The 24,389-nt window shown below is 35.1% G+C and overlaps 1 protein-coding gene across 1 annotated transcript; it reads right to left on the reverse strand.

Annotated features, from left to right (window-relative positions):
* Positions 1-2,630: 2,630 nt before the first annotated feature.
* On the reverse strand, positions 2,631-23,676 carry LOC115929477 (mucin-2-like). The gene is made up of 3 exons (XM_030998461.1): positions 23,419-23,676; positions 12,324-12,366; positions 2,631-2,911 (listed from the first exon to the last, which is right to left on the reverse strand). Exons 1-3 carry the CDS (start codon positions 23,674-23,676, stop codon positions 2,631-2,633), a joined length of 582 nt encoding a protein of 193 aa, XP_030854321.1.
* Between the last annotated feature and the right edge of the window lie 713 nt (positions 23,677-24,389).

Below are 24,389 nucleotides of genomic sequence, written 5' to 3' on the forward strand. Positions count from 1 at the left end.
TGTCAGGATTTAACTTCTTGAAATGCTAGAGTGCCATTATGGCAGCCGGGGTAATTATTGTGGAGCCCTAAGAATGTCAAAAATGACAGACATGAGCGCTATTCAAGTACCCACTATTATCATTATTTATTATTATTATGACTAGTATGATTTAATATCAATTAAGCCATGACCCTGAAAGTCCCGGATCCCCTTTTTGTATTAATCCTGGAATCGGACCCCATCGTCCCTTATGGCCCGGTCCCACTGGCCGATGGACACAAAACGTATGCATAAAGGACACAGCGGACGAGCAAAATTTCCGGGATGGCTCTATCCGTTTTCATCCGCTCAAGAAATGGACAAAATTGGCAAAAAATTGCGAAAACAGAACGGAAAAAAACGGACGTGGGTAGTACGTAGCGGGGATGTTAAACGGATGTTAATCGGAAGCCTGGCGGATGAAAGCGGATGGAAGTGGATGACAGATTTGAATACTTTATATACGAGAAGCATACGCTAACATCCTTTCTATTTCCGTGCTACTATAACGATGTATAGACGTTCCATGAACCTTATCTTTCCTCCCTCTTTCCGTTTTCAGCTGCAGCGGATGTGAGTTGCGAGGATGCCCAGAGGATGCAGAGAGGATACAGCGGACGTTTAACGGATGATAACGGACATAGAACGTATGTTGCACGTATTTGTCGCGGATTTACATCGTACACGGCGGAAGTTCATCCGTTCTAAAAGTTTTGTGCAGCTCAAAACTTTTTGCGCGGATGAAATTACAGTGGACGGATGCTCGATGGATAGAGCGTATGAAACACGTATGCAATGAGTACGGAACGGATGCATAGCGTTTTCCAACGGATAGCAAGATTTGTTTACGTTTTACATCCTCTTTGCATCCGTAAGTGCAGTGGGACCGGGCCTTTACCTTCTTATAGGTTAGTTTTCTACAGCTTTAAAACATTTTTTAATTAAAGGTATTTGAATAAAATAATGTAGGGGGAAATCGTAATGGGGATTTATCAAAATTTAAAATAAACCACGAACAAACACACATTTTATGTTCCAAAGAATATGCAATGCAATATGTGAGATTTGTACTTTGGTGGTGGTGGTTATTTTACCTGCCTGCTAAGAAAGCATAAATGCTTGTAAGTAAGCAACCAGACGGCCGACGGCTTTAGGTCCTCTCCGAGGGACCTGGTAATGAGGATTAATGCCTTACCAAAGGGAACTATAGCGCATCGCCTTGGTTTCGAACTCGGGTCACCGGATTACGACACCACTGCTCTGCCGACTGTGCTATCGCGCCTTGTGTTTGACTTTGAGTGTGTGTGTATGTGTGTAAGTTTGTATGTAAAGAAAAGAGAGCCAAGTGCTCCTATGTTGAATCAACTACACTGGCTTCCCATCAAACAGCGAATTGAATTCAAACTAGCACTTTTAGTGTACAAGTGCTTAATGCATTCTGCTCCACACTATCTGTCTATCATGCTTACTACTCCTCCAGTTTCCAGATACCATCTGCGTTCACGGAACGATCAGACACTATTACTGATCCCACGCACCAACACCAAGGCAGCCGAACGCTCATTCTTTTATGCTGGACCATCCACCTGGAACACTCTGCCACAACACCTCCGCCTATGTAGTACCAAAGACACTTTCAAAAAGAAACTTTCATCTTGAATCCATAATGTACATTTTGAGTAGCTAAATTTTCTTTTCGTTCATAATATCTTAATTACTGTTCCTTGTTTAATTGTTATGATTTGTATGTTTCTTTTCTGTTGTATAGCGCTCTGATCAGTTTGTCTGTAGTAGCGCTCAATAAGAATCAATTATTATTATTATTATTATTATTATTATTATTATGTGTTAATTAATATACATGTATTATGCTTAGTTTTGATTCCTTCTTTAAAAAAAGGAGTAGAAATTGTGTGGTGCTGCTAATATATCCTTCTTTCACTGACGGATTTCAATAAAAATGAGCAAGAGAAATAACCGGTGATCACTATGGCAACGATGGCGTCATGGAATAATAGTAAACCGTGACTTCAATCATGTATGCCTGAGGAAAGATTCTTCTTTGTTCAGTTCAGTTTTGTTCCCTATCATTTATTAACCAATCTTGTTTTACCATCAGCATTATCATGCTTTGCTTTATCATACACCTTTCACGCAGCTTTGTCTCAAACTCTTCCAAAAGGGTGTGGTGTTATGTAGGTAGGTCGGGTCATCGTGAAAACAAAGATGATATTTTGTGATTTTACATAGGCACAGGTTCATCTTTTTTTTCTTTCTATAGTTGCAAGTCACTTGAAATTTCCTTAAATCATGAAATGCCTATTCAGTTAATGTTACAACTTTGGCTGTCTTCCCCCTTTCGCTGCCCCCTTCCTCCTTCCAAGCAGTGCTTTACATCATGATACCGACTGGTACCCGTTCTCTCTCCTGAATAGGTATTTTTTGTTGTCTCTCCATCATGAGCTATTTCTTGAAAATACTTGAAAACACCTTGTCCTTATGGAAAGTGTATTGCAATCACCATGATAATACCAGACTCAGTTACACCGCCAAACCGACTGATTCTTACCCATGGAGGCATTGCAGTCGTTCGATCGGTCGGTTGTCGGTTAGGTGTCGTTGTAGTGTAGGTGTGGTGTCGGTGTGGTGTAGGGTTGGTGTGGTGTAGGTGTAGTGAAGGTGTGGTGTCGGTTTGGTGTCGGCGTGGTGTCGGCGTGGTGTCGGTGTGGTGTCGGCGTGGTGTCGGTATGATGTAGATGTGGTGTCGGTGTGGTGTCGGTGTGGTGTGGTGTGGTGTCGGTGTGGTGTGGTGTAGGTGTGGTGTCGGTGTGGTGTCGGTGTGGTGTCGGTGTGGTGTAGATGTGGTGTCGGTGTGGTGTCGGTGATGTGACTGAAGTATAACAAAGGGGGTCACGTGTCACGATGTGTGTAGTGCGTTTATAGAGCGGATATGTGCAGGTGTGCTGATATATTTTTATAATGGAATTCGCATATTATTGGTGAATTACATTGATATATTCTGTGCTAAGATATCTTTCTATTCTTCTCTATTTCTAACTCTCTTCATCTGTGTGTGTGTCTCTCTTTTCTCTCTATCCATCACTGAATAATCAATACCCCAATCTCTCTCTCTCTCTCTCTCTCTCTCTCTCTCTGTCTATCTGTCTCTCTCTCTCTCTCTCTCTCTCTCTCCATAGTCAGAAGGCCAAGTCATCGAATCACTGCTCTTGATATTGACATAGAATCATGTTGAGTCCTCACCCCGTCATCGGTTGCAGTGAATGATTAAATTGTCAATAAATTTAAGCCAACAGGATGAGTAACCAGTAATTAGTTTTGCCTACTGTGATAGATGTGTTGGTTGATTTGAGAGGTTGCGTCAATGCGATGATCAGATGCCAAACTGAATATCACAATTCGCTTTGTGATGAAAATAATGTAGAAGTTGGACCCCATTGATTTTAATAACAATCATGACTTTGGGTTACTGTCGACTTATGAACCATGTATTGAGATGCTTGATCAACAATAAACCTTCATCATAAAAATTATTTACAAAAAAAGAAAATTTATGCACATAAATGCAAAAATTCTTTATAGTCCTCTTAGTCACGAAAAATAGTTCTTAAAATCCACTCATACCTCTTAACGAAAAATGTTGCGATTAACATCCTTTCTCTGGGTGTAAACTAAAAAAAGTTACTGTATGTGAATGTATGGTTATTCTTGTTTATATGCCGAGTAGGAAGGTATCGCTCTATCATATTGTTTCTAAAATGTCTGTATTTAATACAGCTCTCCAAGTACCCTTCGTCAAGTAGTGACGTCAGCATCATGGAATGTAATCAAAGCTTCATACCAAACATTCTAGTTTACTGAAGGTTGGGTGGACCCCTCTCCTAGCTCTAGCTTTCTCTTTCTCACTTCACACTTCTTTTTTTCCCCTCTCTCTCTTTCTTTTTTCACCCTATTTTCTCTTATCACTCTTCTTCTCTTTAATATTCGATTTTAAAAGAAAATGGATGAAAATAATTAAGGACAGGTGTGATTCAAATTAGTTGACGTAGCTGAAGTCATGAGGATGTTTGCATTAGTTGTTAAAAGTAACCTATCATTGAAAGGCAGACGCCAGCAATTTTGGTATCAGATATTAACATGTAGTTCAAAATTGTCTTGATTTTTATTGAGATTAAAATCAGGTATAATTTCACATTATCCTGTATATATATGCCTATAGTAGTGGATAAGGAAAGATCTATTTATGATGGCCTCGTGCATATTTGCCTGATGAATGATATGACGAATAAATGATTTCAGGGTTGAAAAATATCGTAATTTGAAAATTTAATCAGATTTTTTTTTTAAACCTTTTTTTTTTGGGGGGGGGGTAGGGGTAAAAATGTTCATTAAAATGTGCTCTAATACGATGACGTGATTTGGAAAATGTAATCATCATCAAAATAAAGAAGCTGGTAATTTAGTGTAAAAAAAGTCAGAATATATGACGTTCAAAATGTCTTTATTTTAGATTGAGACAATTGAATATGATAAAATTCCTCCAACGTATAGGCCTAGAGTAGTGGATAAGGAAACATCATGATGGCCTTATGCATGTAAATAAGGCTAATTTGCGTCATAGATTTGAAATAATTTTTGAAAAATGTTCCTCCAACTTGAAAGAAAATTTGCAAAAAGGATTAAAACAAGGAAAGTAGGAAAAAGCAAGATGATAGAGATGATAGAGAAAAAAACTACATAGGGAATGTAAAAGTAAAAGATGAAAGAATTAGTAATAAACATGTTTAGCATAAGGCAATATAGAAATAAAACATAAACATTGCATATATAAGAATATAGATAAAAAAGGATGAGACAAAAGAAGTGAATGACGAAAAGGATATGATAAAAGAAGCGAATGGAAATATTAGGCCTAAAGGCGCAAAATGAAAGAAAAATAAGGAAAGAAAGAGAAGATGGTAAAATGATAAAAACAAAGAATAGCATATGAAGCAGTATACAAACTGTTGGTAAAAAAGTAAAAAGAGATGAAAGAAGTATAAACCAAATAACAAAATAATAATAGAAGAAAAGGTTAAAGAGGATTAAAAACAAATAATCAGACAAGCTGAGCTGATACAAATAAAGAAACACACAGAGAATGATAGAATAAAAGATGAAAGATTGGGGAAAGAGTTTTACTTACAAAAACATAGAATATAGAAAAAGGATAAAAACTAAATATGGACTTTGAATGTGTTTGCAACATTGTAATTGATGGGCCTATAACTTTAAGTTGGTCTTTGAACTGAATGGCTTGCTCAAAACTGATGGGCCAACATAAAGGGCATGGATTCACAACAAAATAAATGATGTTGTAGCACAAAAGTGCAAAAATAGAGGGGGTGGGAATTCACTCTTAAGAAGATATTTCAACAAATTACATTATGTAACACACAAGTCTATGGAAGTGATTTAAATCACCTATTTTTGTTGCTGATTTTTGTTTAAAAATCGAGGCGATTGAAATCGCACCAACCTTGCTTCTTTCGCTTTTACCATGAAACACTCGAGGAGAAAAACTGTATATCAATGAGAAATAGAATTAGATACTTTACTTGACGTATTTTATTGCCCATGTTACCATCTTAAAGGGAATGATTTTTCTTTGGATATGTTGAGAAAAATCGTTATACCTCACATCACATGCATTCAGCCCCTCCCCCTCCCCCTAAGTAACCTGAGCCCGGTATCGCCTCCAATCTTGGCGCCAGGCATAGACCAGTGCAACGCGACGGATCTGTTTTATGAAGCTTTAAATCATTGTTTGATAAACACAATGAGTCCTCATATGAGTGATGACTGTACGCTTACAAAGGCGCCACAAGCTACTAATGTTGACCCAGGAATATACATAGATCTCAGACATAGTTGAAATACTCCAGGATACGATTCTTTACCTCGATCAAGTACTGGTCGTACTGGTCGTACCAAACATGTACACCATGCACGATCGGTACTGTGTTCCTTCACGATTAGACTCATTTCATGGTACTCACAAAATGCTATGAAATTCTAGCTACTATAGCCTGTGAATAATGGATAAACCATGGGGTGATCTGCATGAAAGACAATGAACGCAAAATATGACCGGAGGATAGAGCAACGCATCGATCTGTGTTATTATGAAGGGTTTGGAATCTTAAAGAACTCTGGTTGATTTATATACGACATTCATCCCAGGATATAATCTCTGTAGCCTGTCGGGCATTTGGTATGAGTAGCGAATACGATGTGAGGGCAGTGCATAGCTAGCCGCGCTTCTCATGTTGTGATAGCCCTGCTTCTTCCGCTGATAACGACATATTGCCGCCATTCTTCAAGTATACCTTATGGCCATGCATGTAGATACTGGGTGTGTACGCACGGTCCATTTTGTTCTTGTCATGAACAGTTTTGATGGTTTAAGACGTGAGATATAGTCTATTGAGATGCATAAGGTCATTAAGTCATACAGTTAGCACCATTCTGACTCTCAGCTGACGGACTGCGATGTTTCCATTGTACTTTCATAAAATTTAGGTCTTTAAAGATTTTTTCTTCTTCTTTTTGTTGATAGACATGAGTTGGTAGTGTATTAAAAGTGGCGTCAGACTGGCCATGTAGACGAGCTATGCGTAGCTGGTTATTGGCGCACAATACAGAATGCACGAACATGCAACCAGAATGAAGGGGCTGGCTGGGTCGGATGTGATGAGAGACGAGAGTCATGGCATAATAAACATCGTCATATCCGTCTAACCTCGCTTTTTAAAAGCATAGATGAGGGTTTACACTACGCCTCGGGGTAGACGTTGTCATCTTCGTATTTCTTATTCCGTTTTAATAATTCAGCAGCCTTAGCAAATCGATCGATCGAGTAGCGTTAAAAGAGTTTTTATTTTGATCCGCTGCTTGATGACGTTCACTATATTTGACTCTACCTAATATTACAAGCTATATCTTTCTTCGTGGTAACTAAGGTTAACTGAAGAGATTGATGAAACATTATCATTGAACATTGAAAACAAGTATGTGATATGTGATTCACTTGTAATGATAGAAAGACATAGTCTTCCTGAATGTATCCCTTAAGTGCAGTAATGAGACCGTTAATCATTTCATTATATATGAATACTCGGGTATTTGCAGCTACCAGTGTAATTCAACCAGCGTATCCTATTGGTTGCTCAAAGTATACCCGAGTCATTCAGATTGAATTTTGATCACTGTTTTGCAAGAAATGCCAACTTAATACAATATCACTATTCAACGAAATAAAGGATCAAACTCATTTGAAAGCTTGAAACGCCTACAACTGCACGAGCTATCACAGTTATAATTTCCAACACCTCACAAAACATCTGCTCATGACTATGTATAACTCATTATTTGATCACATGACTGTATGCAATATAGACTGATTGTGAGCAAGATAACTGATCAAACTCTGTCCCCAAGGAGACGGAGAAATAATGACTAATTTCCTTTCTCTACCTCTCGGGCGCGCTCAGCATGAAGAGCAATGCGGACATATCTTTGGGCTTCATCACAGTGAGTGCTTGAATCGCATGCATACCGCAGATGCCAATGACTTGTAGGGTTTCATATAAACCATTAGAGATCAACATACCCCTTTCACACACGATATTATGACGGGATTAAAAACAAAGTAAACAAACCTTAATGGCAATTTTTATTTTGCTCTTTAAGCGCAAGAACTAGAACACACGAAACATCGCTTTTCCGTCTTTATGACTGGGTTCAGTCAGGACACCTCAATATAACATTCTTTTATTCAATCCTGGAGGGAAAAAATGGAAATGGAAATCAGCTTTAGCAAAAGAGCATGGATTGGTTCTTTCGACCAAATGGAAAGATTTTGTAATGTCTATACCCTCTTATGACATTGATAGATTTGAACAGACTAGATATGCGTCATTTACGACAGGTATACGGTGAGCTTGAGATAACATTATGTACAGACTGCACCACCAGTTATATAAATCTATTTTTTCCTATTCCTTATTTCCGTTTATTACACACACAACAACAACAAAACCAATCAAAAAACACCCCCACCCCAAAGAAAATATAAATATCTTCATGAAATACATCCAAAGTGAAAGGAAATTTAGTCTCTAGAAATTCAATCTAGATTAGTATATAGCCTACATCCCCTCTTCAAAGTTTTACTGTATATATTCTATTTTGTTTGCGATATCTGGTGTGTGTGTGTGTGTGTGTGTGCGTGTGTGTTGGAAAGTGTGTGCATGTGTTTGTGGTAGATACGAGCTAGGAGAAAGAGTGACATGTTGTCTATTGGTATTAGTATCTTTTATAATCGTCCCGTGTGTCGTATCTTTTCTTGACAACGGCTAATCTAACGAAGATAGTAACTTAGTATGCATGCTATCTACACCGAAAGTCAAATAATAATTTTTTTGTTGGGGGGGGGGGGGATTTGAAACAATATTGATATCACATTACCTTCAACAACAAATCTTAGCTCAAACAAACAAACTTCATTTAAAAAAAATGCATTTTCAAAAAACCTACGGTGACCTATAAAGCAAATGTCATAGTACGAAAAATGTTATTGAATTTTAAACAGACTGAGTTATCACTGACAAGATAAGAAGGAGAAAAAATGCTATCCATGACTAGTAAAACAAAACAAACAAAAAAAATATCACTTCTCCGTTTTTCGTGGAATGTACTTTTGATTTCATATAAGTGCTTGATTCAACGACGCTCATTTTGTTTTATGTCGTGCCTATTTTATTGACATGTTTGCCGCACTCTCAACATTTCATTTTAAAACTCTGTGTGATATTATTATACCTTTTGCATGAATTATGAATAAACACTCTCCCACATGAATTGATTAGAAAGAAACTTGCAATTTAATTCCAAACACTGAATAATTTTGGTTACATATATCCTAATAAACATTGAAATCTGACAAACGCAAAATGACAGAGCCTTCACCTGCTATACATTTCATATATTTCCCTTATACAGAATTTTTAGTTAAAAAAACAATTTATATAAAATATATATGAGAGATAAAAAGAATTTTAGACATGAGTTTAACCAATGATTTCAAAATAACTTAAGATCAAGTTCATCACTGGACATTTTCAAGACAAATCTCAAGAACTTTGGGCTTCTAAGAGAAATGAATTTTACCCCAATAAATTATGGAAATGTCCATGTTCTTCAAAGATCCTTTCAAATGATTCATCGTCATGGTTGCGAGGGGCGCCTACGTTCTGTAAAAACATTTAACCCACGTATCATGAACGATTATCTAAGAGTATGAAGCTTTATATAAACGAGGTACAAATATCTATAAATAACATAATTATAGTTTTAATGCTAATAAAAGCACCGTTTTTAACTCAATTATAATCCCATGTTCTATAATGTTCAACGATAGCTCTGTTGAAGATTCTGATTTATCTTTTTTGCTAATTATTTCCAAATTAGAAAGAATAATTATAATGTAATTGCGATAACCATATATATCAATAAATATATTTTCTCTATTTATAACAGTTCAATAACACACACACCATTACTGTGGATTTTAGTTAAGATGGACTGAGCTGCTTATGCCATAATCATTATTAATAATGCAGTCATATGAAATGAATGCCAAACATACATCCATACTCGTAAACATTCATATTGTTTTCGTTATATTTTCTTTGGCTTGATTTTTGTAACCGCCCCCCCCCCCTTAAGATTGGTTAGAGGCAGCAATAATGTTTCTCCTGATGTCCTATATTTAAATATACCATATCTAAATAAAGAAATAAAATGCTTCCTTTGTAAAAGCTTTTGTTTTTTAAAAAAGAGACAGATCAAACATAACACAATTATGTTGCTTTATAATGTTCTTGCCTGTTGTCATATCCTTCCATTGATCCCTCAGTGATAAACAAACGTTCACGTTCATAAAAATAATAATAAAGTTCATTTTAACAGATAATCACGAAATTTTCAAAACGGTCCTTCATTAGCTTTTAACAGCATGGAATATTTATTTTAGACATGAAAATCCTTCAATTCATTTGGATGTATACGTGATAGGTCTCGGCTACATTCGTTTAGTGAAAAGAAAAATCATCATAATTCATGCGAATATGGTGATAACTATATTTTGTTTGAACTGTGAACACGTGCAAATCGTATAAGTTGTGACATTTGCAAACAATTAAGAATGATTCCCGAGTTTTGAAGGTGTAGTACAAATCATTACAGAGGGGATAATGATGGACACATAAGCTCATATTCATAAAATGTTAGTACATGTATGATAATATACTCTGTTTATGTATGAATATTAGCTAATTTACCTATTTTTGTCAAGAACTAATTTAATGGTATAATTGATACATTAACAATTTTTTTATTTTAAGTTTACAACCCCCACTCATATTATGCCATTTACGTGTATCTGATACAATCAAGAATCCAGTTTCGACATAAAAATTTTGTCATTGAATTGTTAATAATTGAAGCATAATTTCCCTAAATTTCGACCCAAATATTTCCCCATTCCTTGATCAGTTGATAAAGTGCTCCTCATAAATTAGTTTCAAAGAGCTATATTTATAGAAGAAAAGGCAATTACCCAGGATTTTGAAGACTGCTTATCTGCTCATATAAGGTAATTTATATATCAAATGTAAAAACAAATTCCAAAAATTGACTTGCAGAAAACACTAAAACAACAAACAATGAAAAAACCATAGTTCAAATAGTCTCGCATACGTAATTATATGATACTTCAATTTAACTTCAATTGAACATGACGTAAAATTCATTTTACATTCCTGGTTTATTCATTGCAGACGAGATGAACATTTTTAAAAGACTAACTATGAAGAATACATTCATAGCTAGTTTAAAGGCAAGTGTTACTTTCAATATTCATGAAATTCTTATACAGAATATATATGTCTTAATATATACATAACGACTTTATAAAACGATTGAACAAAATCTGTGATTCTATAGCATCGACACTATAAAAATGTACAATCCATGAAGAAAAAGTTGAATTAGTGTCAGGTGATCACGAGTACGTGCTTTGAAATTACATTAGGTGAGAAACTGAATTACCTTATTAATATGACGGCCCAGTCAAACATTCTGGTTCTGTTTAAATATACGAGTGTTCCAAGAGTATCTTGGTACATCATCATCATGTTACATTGGATTATGGTCGTCTTATATACGAGGTGATCGGAAAAGAATATCTCAAAGAAACGTACTCTCCTTTGCCAATTCTCGACCTTAGCGTTTGAGTTGTTGCTTTTGTACCAAATCATCATTTTCTCATATTTCAAACATTTGTCTTTGTTACCATCTCACATTCCAAATATTCGTTCTTTGGTCCATTATGAAAAGGCTAATTATAATATATATATATATATATATATATATATATATATATATAGCAATACATCTTCATGTACTTTAAGCATGTCTTACCAATAATACTAAATGTTTATTTATTTTACAGATGACCTTAAAATACGATTAATGATCAGTTAATGCCGGGTGATGTGCTAATATTACTTACAGTATAGTACGATGACTGTGAAAAACGTCTTCCATGAGATACAAACATTAATTCCATATCTACCCATAAACAAAATAAAAATTTGAAAACTGTATATTTCAATATTCTACTTATCAATACAAAATGTTTGATCCACAGATTGTTTTAAGAGGACTCTCTTTCAATTCTAACATCATTAGGCCTAAATGAGTGCAATTTTACACAGTGTGATTGTAGTTACACATCGTAAACAACACAACTCTCAACCTGTCACTGCTACGACAACAAACTACCTTTATCTGCTCAGAGCGTTCACATGATTAAACTCGTTAAATGGTGAAATGTCTTTTTCAGTCCATTCTTCTCCCATGTTGGAGCGATGTGCAGCCCACAATCGCAGCATCACACGTAAAACATACGCCATGAAGACTGACGTACCGCTTACATCATGCACATCCAATAAATGCCCACCCTTTTAATCGCAGTATATTCTTGGATGGATTTAGGTCATACTGTCTTCGTTGATCGAAGAAATCCTTCTATCCTAATCACGATTGCCATTTCCTTTTCTTTTCTCCGCGACTTTGCTTGTTTATCTTGTCCGCCAAGGTGGGTCGTATCCTAACGGTTATAAATACATGTTTGAAGATGTTTAGTCTCATAAACACAGGTCAGAAGGAGATCTACGCACTTGTGTTCGTCGTCGACGTCATATTAGCACCAGTTACCTGTACCTGTAGTTGGGAATGAGAAGGAAAATACAATGATTTAAAAGTATATTTTATTTAATAGAATAACATTGTATCATTCTCATAGATAGTAAAATAAAATACTTCTGAGGATGATTATAAGCTTTGATTTGAGAGAAATCATGGAATGATGTTAACATTATTATCATCATTGTACAATGTAGTAGTATTATTAACTTGTTGTCACTTCATGATGTATATAGTTCAAAAGGAATCCGAAGCTATTGCAGTGTAGTTGAATATAAATTATGTGCATAGTGTTGTGCTATATAAATGTAAATTCTTTTAATATCTTAATACATTTTTTATTATATCATTATTCTCGTCATCATTATCATTATTAACATTTTGGTTCCTATTGTTGTTATTATTATCATTGTCGTTGTTTTAAAGACCACGTCTCAAGTAAAAAGATGTGAGTGAAATTATTGTGGTTAATCAGCCGTTATAAACTGCTCCTCTTTTCATCTGGGAATCACATTTGGTCTGAACTCTCATCTTTAACATACATGTGATGTACATGTACATATTAAACATAAGAACCGATGTGCAGGTCCATAATTTCATTGTTTTAAAAAGCACAAATATAGAACATTAAGGCCTAATAATAAAGTCATGAGAACAAAGCCGAAATCCCTGGCTTATTATACCACACTTTGTTTAGGGTATTGTAATTGCTAATGCTTTTTGTTGTGTTCTCATGTTTAGTATTTCGAATGTTGAATTATGTATTTTTATTGTAAATGAGTTGTCAACCATTAATACATTTTTATATGAAATCTAAACTATGATTGGAATAAATGAATGAAAAAAATATAACTAGCTTATTTTTAAGTGCTGCAGCTATCGTTGAAAATACAAACCAAAGACACGTCAAACGATCTCCTTAACAGCATTTCAAGGATATTCGTCGAACCAGTCTATTTCCTCAGTACTTTAATTCAGTGTGCATTTTACATTTCATCTTTAAGTATCTCTTAAGTTTTTAGCTCTCTGCTACGCTTTCTTTTAAAAATCCCCTAATCCGTTACCAACGTCGTTATGAATATAATTAAATCAAGAATGTGTCTATATTCCTATTCAAACTTTTATAACACTAGCGTACTGACTAATTATTGACGATTCATAAATTATAGTTTCTGTTCTCATTTTTTCAGTTTTGTGTTCTGTTCTTGTATTTGTTTCTGTATTTGTTTCTGTATTTGTTTCTATATACGGAATATGTTACCCTGTCTCTTGTCGGTTGAAAAAGAAATATTCCTATCCTTCTGTAGCGGAACTAGGTATTTTCCATGTAACTTCTTCGATTTTCTTCCACTGAGATAAAGACGACTTATTACATTCTCGACTCTGGCCATCTCCAGGATATGACGTCACTGCATACCAGCAAGAGTATATTAAGCTCTCAGAATGAAATACACGTACCTCACATCCCTCACTATCTCTCTCACATACACACACACCCACACACATCATCATATACAGTATTTACATTTATTTGTCAAACTATACACAAATTCATAAACCTTGCACATACGAGTGTAATACGAGGAAAGAAGCGTTTCATGTGAAACAGAAACGCTGAATTGCGTAACTCTATATACGATAGGCCTTATTCTTTTCCTCAACTTTTTACATTCAATGACTTTTTTGGTAATCAAGAGGAATTTCAAACCCAACTGGCACAAACAAGGCGCACCCTTCTCTAGTAACAGCTAAAACCAATATTTATGGTAAACACACTTCATCGGATAGGTCTCTCCAGCATCAAGTGCTTTAAAAGATCAACTTTCCACAAAAGCAAACTTTTGACAAGGGGGTACAAAGTGCCTCCTGATAATGATTTATAAGCTCGAATATAATAAACCTCTTCAATTGTATGTTAAAGGGTTAGCTCATAATAATCATTCCTAATGAAGGTTTCTTGGTATTGTAATAATTTTGACTTTTTCATTAACATTGAAGCTTAACCAATCTAAAATTCAGCATTCTGAAAATTGAGTGGATGATTTAATAATACAGACTTTTAAATACATGCACACAGCTCCCTTAGGCTTATAGAAAAAAGGTATGAATGATTAGACACGATTCAATCTTCTGTATTTAAAGATCTTTTATTAGCTAGAGTTAGTAACACTGACAATTTTTGATGAAAACGCAATTTTATAAATAATGTAGTGTTTTCCTGAATTCACTCCGTTCTATGTGAAGTCGATAGGGAACAACCGCAGGGAGCATACGCATATTCCAATATATTAAAATGATCAAACGGCTTGACGACTAAAGACCTCTAGCTGACAGGTAATCTATCATACATGTGTCTGGTGTACCATAAAGGAATCGTGGCGTGAAAAGGTAGGTGAGAGAAAGAGGTAATATCAAATCTGTCCATCATCTGGGATGTCTTGAAGAATTCTCTTTGGTTCATTTTGATCATAACTCTCCATAATACATCAGGGTATAGGTAGTCTTTCAAGATGGTGACAACCAAAGTGACCACTATATATATATATATCATGTTTTTTAATTACCCCCTAATGATATGTTGATGTGTACGGATATGTGTTTAAATATATATATATATATATATATATATATATATATATATATTGACCTTAAAGACAACTAATAAAAAAGAAAGCAAAAGAATCAGAGAAGCAAACTGGTGGAAATTCGAATGAAACTAGACAAAAATTAACAAATTTATGAATTTTTGAAAGGTGTTACGATCACTATATACTTAAAATTGACTAAGTCGGTAATGTCACCGTGACGTATAGTGCCGGACAACTTTCCCAATGTGTTACAACACAAACAATAAATAAAATGCCGATTTATTGTTGTTGTTGTTGTTGTTGTTGTTGTTATTCTCCAAATGTATGACTCAGGAGGGGCTTTTCTTTTTATAGGATCTTTAATAATAATTATGCTATCCCGAGTAGTGCCCAAAGGGAGAAGGCACTTACAGGAAAAATAGAAATGAATGATATTTTTTGTACACTGCAAACGGGAGAATAGACTATGACTATGTCACAATCCACTGACCAAATTGCCCATTTGAGATTAGCATAGATTTAGTGATATCATTTAAACAATATTCATAACTCTCTTATTGTTGGTCCGATGTATATCAAACTTTCGTCATGCTGTTTCTCTTAGTTTACTTCTTTCATACAAAGAACCCTTTACAAAGGTTAGATTGCCCTTTAGGATTATACGATATCAATTATTGTACATTACCACATGAATTCATGTAACCTTTCCCCCAACTATTCATCTTCACCATTAACGTTTTGTTCTGTTTTTTGTGCATATTTATATTGAAATAGCCTCTACGTGATGAACATGAAGACAGTTTTTCTTTCGTTCTCGATGGTGTTTGTGAAGGCACTCAACGAGGATTCACCAGCAACATTCTACTTCCAGACTGGATGGGTGACGGGATGCATTTAAGTGAAAAACAGAAATGCACAATCTAAAATATATCGGGTAAACATAATATATTGATCACTTAGATGATGTTCAAATTGATCGTCCTTAACATAATATGGTAACATAATCACATTTAGTGATCCTTACCGAGGTTTTACTACACTGTGTTGGTTTTAATAGATCATCGGCATTTCGTTATAGGCCTATTTTTTTCAATTTGAAAGGATTTTGAAATAGGGATATAACATATTACATCTCTGATACGTTTTTGTAAAAGTCTAGTTTATAATGGCAGCCATGGAGAGAATTGGAATCAGAGCATCCAATACGGCGGAATAACTGACAGAAGACTGTTGCTTAATTTATCAGGATTTCACTTAAAGTTCACACGATGACACCTTCTTCTCGCTGCAGAGTGCAGAGACTTTGTGCACTATCCGAAATATCTCAACATGCTTTATCGCTCGTCTTTTGACCGACGCTATCTAAAATGCTTTTTTTCACCTTCAATTTTAGTTAAAATTTAAATTTAAGGTGTGGTACCCTAATTTTTATGATTTGGTTTAAAAGATGATTAGAAAAGAAAAGAACATTAACGTTTATTTTCTGATATAGAATATAAAAGACAACTTTATTCGTAGGAGGCGCCTCGCATTATTTGTTACTTTCTTAAATTGTAGTTATTGTTAATTTGTAACATATTTCTTGATGCTCAAATTGGTGTATAATTTTATTGTGTGCCAAGGTTGCCTCTTTCAGGCAGATGTATGTGCTATAAAAATGAGCCTTAAACGTCATACACCCGGTAAGAAGATATATATAAGTTATTTGCGTTTGCCAAATTTCCTTCTTTAAATTCGAAATTTTAGACGTTTTACGGAATCATTCATTCAATTTCAACTGGTATTATTTTCCAAAGTATACAGAAGCTGACTACTAATGATATATATAAAAGGATACTCAGAAAATTAGACAAGTGGATATGAAATAATGAAACAACCGTAGGAGATTTAAAAAAAAGTTAAGCCTTTGTCAAGTAATCACAAATATATATATAGGTTTATAACTATATATCGCCAATGTGGAAAAAAGGCTTAACGCACCTTTACGAACAAAATAACATGCATTTTTGTCAGTATTCTTTGACATGTCACTACATATTAATCACATGATTACAAGGTCATAACGATTTCGAGAACATTGTTGTTTTCAGAAACCAAATAGCTTCAGGTGTTTGTTTTTCGTCTGTTGTAGTTGTCATTATCCCGGGATCTATACCATGGGAAGCTACTAGTACTAGGCACGAAACGTCATTAAAAATAACAACGTTTGGCCTATTATGTTTAAAACCTTTCATGATTGCTTTTCAGGCATGTTGAGATATATGTCTATACAATACCACTTCTTTTTTTGTTTTTGAAAGTGGTTAACATTACCTTTAAGTAAAGTAAATTGTGTGCATTCTGATCATGTAGTAAGCAAGTAATTAGAAGTGAATGCTCCTCGTATTAAATAGTAATCATCAAGGATCATCGGCTGACTCAGCTAATGCAAAATACAGCACGCAAACCAGACTGACGTAGCATCATAATAGCTTTGGACATATTTTGTCCATACTGCTCTACATACATTGCCATAGGTTGTTATTATTGTCATTGTTATTAGAATGATGCATTATTATTGCTGTAATTTTACTTTACCTTGTACCTTGTTTTCCTTAGCGCTTATAGAAACATTGTATTATGCGCTTTGTAAATGTAATGTATTACTATTATTATAGGTGGTTTCAGATTGAGTGTATTTACCTTGCAGGTCAGGGACATGTGGCAAAAGCACACATCTCTCTAGTAGACATTAACAACGATGAGAATGATGACAAAATATATCAATCTTATAATTATAATGTATATATTGCATCTTTTCGCTAAAGAACGGAGATAGCTTTCTAACATTTGCATTCATGTCTCAACATAATACTTATACAGCGGGATTGACATGGATTAATGCCTGAAATGTCGTTATTCTCATATTCGGGGTGATGATGTAGGTAATTTTCATTGAAGAAAACAAATAAAATGACTATGCTATTAACTATTTAATTTGATACTGCTTCGAATAGCTTAAAATACGACGACATAAACCGTAGCATTGCATGTCGTATAATGTATGCAACTATGGGCATTTCGTGGAGAGTCTGGTTTAGTCATTTCGAAGTAGTGATGTATGCGTGCGAGGTATAGCTTTCAATCCCTGATATTATTGTATTCGAATTTCACTCTTATTTTCTCTCTCTCTCTCTCTCTCTCCTTCACATGTATCGTAGAGATGGAGAGAGGGAGAGAGAGAGAGAGAGAGAGGGGGGGGGGGCAAGGATTTTTGTTGTTATAGTAACGCCGGGCATCAATATTCTTGTAGGATCAGCAGCGCTTAATCCTTTGTAGTCGCTTGGCGTATAATGATTACGTGACACTATCACAGGAAATGATAGCAGTAAATACTCGGATACATTTATACGTACATGTACGTGTACAAAACAAACATGAATACAAATGATGGCGTTCCAAAAATCAGTTACCAATATCATGTTTGCTTATACCGAAATGAAGGCTAATAGTATTGTCTTTCAATTGGGAGAATTCAAAGGTTTTATCGTACGTTTAATCAGAGGTATCGGTGTCAGTCGTTTTCTATTTATTTCAGCTTTGCCTGTGCACGGATATAATACATTCATGTTTTAAAATGAAAGTTGACATTATAATAGTTTACATACTGTTTGTTTTAGAATTATTTAGCTAAGAGTAAAGAGATAGCATACCAGCACCACTTGTATTGGCTGCTACATCACGTTTTTCAGAAGCTACATCATTCACACCAGCAGATAAAGAAAACGTCGAACATTAATATAATTAGATTCGTATTTTTAAAATTTTGTTATAAATTACCATAATACAATAGCTATATTATGACGTTCATTTGCTTTTCTTAGGAATAGATCATAAAAAAATTCAAATCCTAATTAAAAATTTGCCTGAATTAATTTGCTTTTGTTTTGTTTGACAAGGTGACCTCTAAAGTGAGGATGAGAACAAGGATGAGTCAGGGATATTAGGAGTAAAAAATTCACATCAATCCTGACAGATTTCGACTCCAAAAACATTGCCAGGGGTCAGTCTGATGATTTCTTATGAATTGTAAAAGCTGTGCCTGTTTTTCTAGTTTTACTAACAGGTTCCATCAGTTTTAAATGATCAATATTTCTACATAGTATGTACAAATACAAACGCAATGAATGTATATCCTCGTTAATTATATTATTCGACGATCTGCAGTCTTATAATTGACATGGCCTAGTTTTTTAAGGCAGCAAGAATATACCCCCCCCCCCCAGAAAACAAAGCTTTGAATTAAAGTCTTTGGTTGTTTTGTTGTCGATTATTCTTGCATGAAGGACCTTCTCATCTTTGAATGAAAGTATTTAAATGACGCTTTGAATGAAAGTATTTTGTTGTTTTGTTGTTGTTTATTCTTGCATGAAACACCTTCTCATCTAAAGAAAAGTTTACAGATTCCTTGAACGCATCAAGGAGAATAAATTCCATACCGTTTTACGATCATTTCAGTTGTATAACAAGTTTTACGTTGTTCTTTACGTATTAAAATTAGAGGCATTTAGTCGATGTTGTTCAAAATATACATTATCAATTCAGCTGACGGTGATGCTGTAAACTATTTATTCTTCTCTTGACACTTCGTGTTTTTTCCAATGATTTTATTCTCATCTTTCCCTAAATGCCTTGGGCATGAAATGCAGTACGGAAAACTAAACAGATAAGCAAATGTATAAAACCCAAAGTAGTAACATAAAGTACTTAAGTGTACGACTGAATTTGCAATGTTTTCTCCTATATTATCAGATTACTTGGAGACAAAAAGCTGCATCAACCAGGCAATTCAAAAGTAGATAGACTTCCGTTATTTCTTAAAGCTTTTATCTGCAAATTTGGACGATGAGAAACCCAAAACAAATCGGAATTCTCAACGATAAAGATGTTATTTATATCTGCAATTGTCTATTCTGCTCATCTTCTATTCGGTTCAATAGCCTCTATGTTATAGGTCTCTAACTCATTTCCCCTTCCTCTTGTCTTTATCTTCATTTTATGCTCGCATTCCTTCTATACAAACTGAAAAGACAAAGTAATGCATTGCTTGTATACTCTTCCATTTTGTGCGTGTTGAAAACTGCGTATTTTTGGACTAGTTGTGTATTATTGGATAGGGATATCATTAGAGGTGTCGTGGTCTAATGGATTCGTCATCGGACTGTGGATTAAAGTACATGGTTCGCGGTTCGAGTCCCGCCGCGGCACTAATGTCCTTTGCCAAGACCCTTATCTACGTTAGCCACCTTTCAATACGAGTGAAGTAAACGGGTACCCGGTAGGAAGCAATTCTTCGAATGCTTTATTTCCTTGCCATAGCGGTTCGGCTAGAAAGTCAGGAATAATGTTTAAAGCGCACTAGAATATTTTCCTATAGTATCTGCATCGCATAAATGGAATATATCAATATAACTATTATTATCAACATTATTATCACTGTCATTAATTATTGTAAGTTGCCAATGGCAATTTTACGATGGCTTAGGAATCTTCTTCAGAACTGAGTAGTTGTATTTCAAGATCATAACCAAACTATGAGTCACAATCAAAGAAAAATATACGGTTATTTCTATTTATATACTTCTATTTATGATAACCCCTTGTTTAACATGTTTTCTTGTTATTATATTCAGAATACTTAACAGTTATCTCATTTCAAGAATAATCAAATATTATTCATCTCGGCCAACTTTCTCACATTATTAGAACCATGTTAAAAAGAAACGTATTCTTGTCTTCCAAAATGCGTCTACGTCTATATTTTAACATGTAAATTCTTATCCAAGATTCCTATTATGAAATATAGCTTTTTTGATCGGGAATAAGGTTGAACTATCTCCTATCGTAATTTGATTACAAAAACCATTATCTTATACATGCTTATAGGCAGTCGTAAGTATACCCGTATAATATTATCCGACCTTAGGAATTAATAAATATGGTCTTTATGCTTAATAACACGAGAACAATGGCGTACACCATGTGGAAGAGCGTGTGCACGAATTAATGATCAAAATATGCTGGCTGTAGGAAATAATTGATCCCTGTGGTTAATGTATGGTAGATAATTTATTACCGAGGTCTAAAGGCTTATCATCATAATCTACAAAATTAACTGCCTGTTCTCCTTTCGTCGTGTACGTTATTATCATAACCCTGGCAAATCATAACTCCACCACCGGCCTATGCTATCGCATGGTCTGTTTTGGACATTATTTAAGGAATTTCTTCTTATCGTAAGACATTAACCTTTACATGCATGGGTCGAGTGTGGCAAATACAAATTAATGTCTTTTCAATATCACGGGGATTCGAACCCCTGTGTCAGAATATTATGGTGCACAGTCTGGTGATATTATTACGAGCATTTGGGGCATCTTCATCAATAAAAGAGAGAGAGAGAGAGAGAGAGAGAGAGGGAAAAGAAAACCTTTTTACATGTAGACGTGTAATGTTTTTCATGTATATACTTCAAACACAATTATACATTATACATTTTGTTCTCATAAGAGCTCAATCTATTTTGAATTACTTTGTTTTCAGTACACTCATCTGACTTGCTAGCAATATACTGTTTTTGTATTTTGTATTTGGGTTTTGTTTGCTTTTTTTTTTGGGGGGGGGGTTATTTTTTTGTTACTGCTTTGATGTTTTGATGTAAACATTAATCATTTTGATATATTTTTCCCATTTGCTATGTTTCCCTATATATATATATATATATATATATATATATATATATACATATTAATGTTTTTGAATGTTTTTTGTATGTAAGATGTAAACTCGCATTTCTATAGTCATTGGACGAGATTGAATAAAACCAATTGAATTGAATTGAATAGAACATTACACCACTGATTTCACACGGCATATTGCGGCACTTTATCTTAAATAATTTCGCTTAATTAGAATTGAATTGATTCTCTGCTTAATCTTTCCTCCAAAATTATAATGACGTTATAGGCAATCCTTTTGAAGGTGCACTGTGTTACAGAGAATCGATCGTGTTGGCAAACCGATACCACGAAGATGGGAATATAGAATGACATAGTTGGCATTATATTATGGACAGAAAATTTTCATAATCTGTTATAGAACATTATTCAAATTGGGATGTGGTGTTACAAAAACTAAAGATATTCATAGTCTAGCGTGATCCCACGTATGGAAAAGGTATGACTGTAACAGAAAGAAAGTCGATGGCTGAAGAAGGGGATGGTAAATATATTATTTATCCTTAGTATTCATGTTCCCTTCTCCCTTTCCTTTCCCCTCTTTTACTGATCTCTCCCTCTCTTTCTCTCCCTCTTTGTCCTTTTCCCAATTCGATGGGGGCGGGCGTGCCAACATAATCTTTGCACTGTTCTTCAAGTATGAAATGTATGTAAAGGCTAGGCCTACAGACGTACATGTACGTATAAGTGAAAATACTATCATTGTGTCTTGATGGCTGTATCTTTAAAGGCTTATCGATTGAGAAGAGAATTTCGTTTAAACATTAAATTTATATGATTATTAAGAAGAGAAATAGCATTATCGAAATCAGATATAAAACGTCGGGCGCTTTATACAGTTCAAGTATATGTTATGTTACAGTGGGTAGAGAAAATGAACTAACACATTTTCTATTAATAGTTCCAGAGTACTTCAAAGCTAGTGTTGTAGACTTTACTCTTATTTTCTATATATTGTAAAAATGCGTTACAGAAAGAAAAAAATCACGGGGCATGTCCCAGTAGTAACATATAACTACATTTTGTATATATGATAAGATGAAGTCACCCAACTACTAGAAGGAAGAAATGACATTGAACTGGAAGCCCGACTGAGAACACAGCATTCTTCCAGAATCTCGATCGGGTAAAGGTAAAGGTAATGGGTCTTCCGCACCTGCTGGTATGCGTATATACCCGACTATTTCCACATGACCACGGCATGACAATTAATAATTGTTTATAAAGATATGCTGTATTATTTCTAAGGTAAAGGACATAGTAATTTTGTTTTATACCAAAGAATACTAGTGATATGAAGAAAAAATGTATATATATTTATTCAACTTATTATATACAATGACATGTGAAAACAAGAACCATGAAAACAGAATCATTCGATCCTTCGATTTTTAAAACTTATTTCATACAATCTCCAAACGTTCTCATGGTTATTAACTTAAACAGCAGAATGGTCACCAAGGTACGAACAAGTTTTATGAAATAGAAAATGGGAAAAAATGTGAGTAAACATATGATAAGGGATAGAGCAACGTCGATCTGGCGCTGCTCAGTGGCTGCCGGGCTCACGATCAATTGGGCAAAAAGAATTTCCGTTTCGGTTTAATAAAATTTGGAGTGGACTATTAGGCTATTATTAGGGTAAAAATTAACTCTAGGTCTATTAAGAGTCGAATATATTAATACGGGTGTGGCAATAATCATACCTGTGCACTTGTTGTGGCAATGGTGGTGGTGGTGGTAGGACTAGGTGAGGTAATAGCAACTGGTGATGTCATATTTGGAGACATGGTCGATGGATTGACACTCGACTCCCAGAAAAAGCTGTAGTATATCGCCAAAATCACTGCTACTAGCGATACTGAGAGGACATAGGCGAACACGGTAGCGAGGCGAACCCATTTCTTGTTCGTTTTTAGATTGTTTGCGCCATTTCCACTGCCATTTCGTCGGTTTTGATCCATGCCGTTATTTCCCGTTTGATGCATACTGTAATACTGGTGTAGTTAAAATGGATTCTAATAGCTATCCACTCATGCAATCGAAATCACCGCCTCAGTATAGCTGGTGCCCAGCCGTGTATGAGCTGTGCGAAGCGAGTGATGTTTACAACTGATTAATCCTCCGTGCATAAAAAGCCAGTCTGTGAGCTTTAACTTTCTGCTAATACCCGCACTATACTCTACTGTGCAGCTCTCCCGTGGTCTGACATTCACTTGGTTAGGCATTCATTTTAACACCAACAAAGCTTCTAATTTCACAGCGGTGGAAAGAAATCACAAATATATCCGAGTCTCACAATCGAGAAATTGGCCGATCAAATAGGCTGCAAACCCCGCTGCAAACAAACACAGAAGTAGAATATTCAAAATGTGTTTTTATTCTCTTGCAGCAGTGTTATATTCCTCACGACAAGCCGCCACGTATCGCACTGTTAAACAATGTTGGGGAAGAGTCGAGAGCCCGAGATCTAATGCTTCCAGTGCGTGTGCATGCTGTGCATAATATACCAGCGCACACGCAGTGGGGTGATGCTGACTTCACGTCTTCACCAGATTATAATACTTGTTGAATGTGCGTGTGTGTTGTGCGTGTGTGTGGGTGTGTATGTATGTGTGTTCGGCTGAGCTTGCACACCGTCAGGTCACTGTTGAATATAAGAATTCATTGGCCTTAT

Source organism: Strongylocentrotus purpuratus, unplaced genomic scaffold (genome assembly GCF_000002235.5).
Source record: "Strongylocentrotus purpuratus isolate Spur 01 unplaced genomic scaffold, Spur_5.0 spur5_scaffold_5, whole genome shotgun sequence".
NCBI lineage: Eukaryota > Metazoa > Echinodermata > Echinoidea > Camarodonta > Strongylocentrotidae > Strongylocentrotus > Strongylocentrotus purpuratus.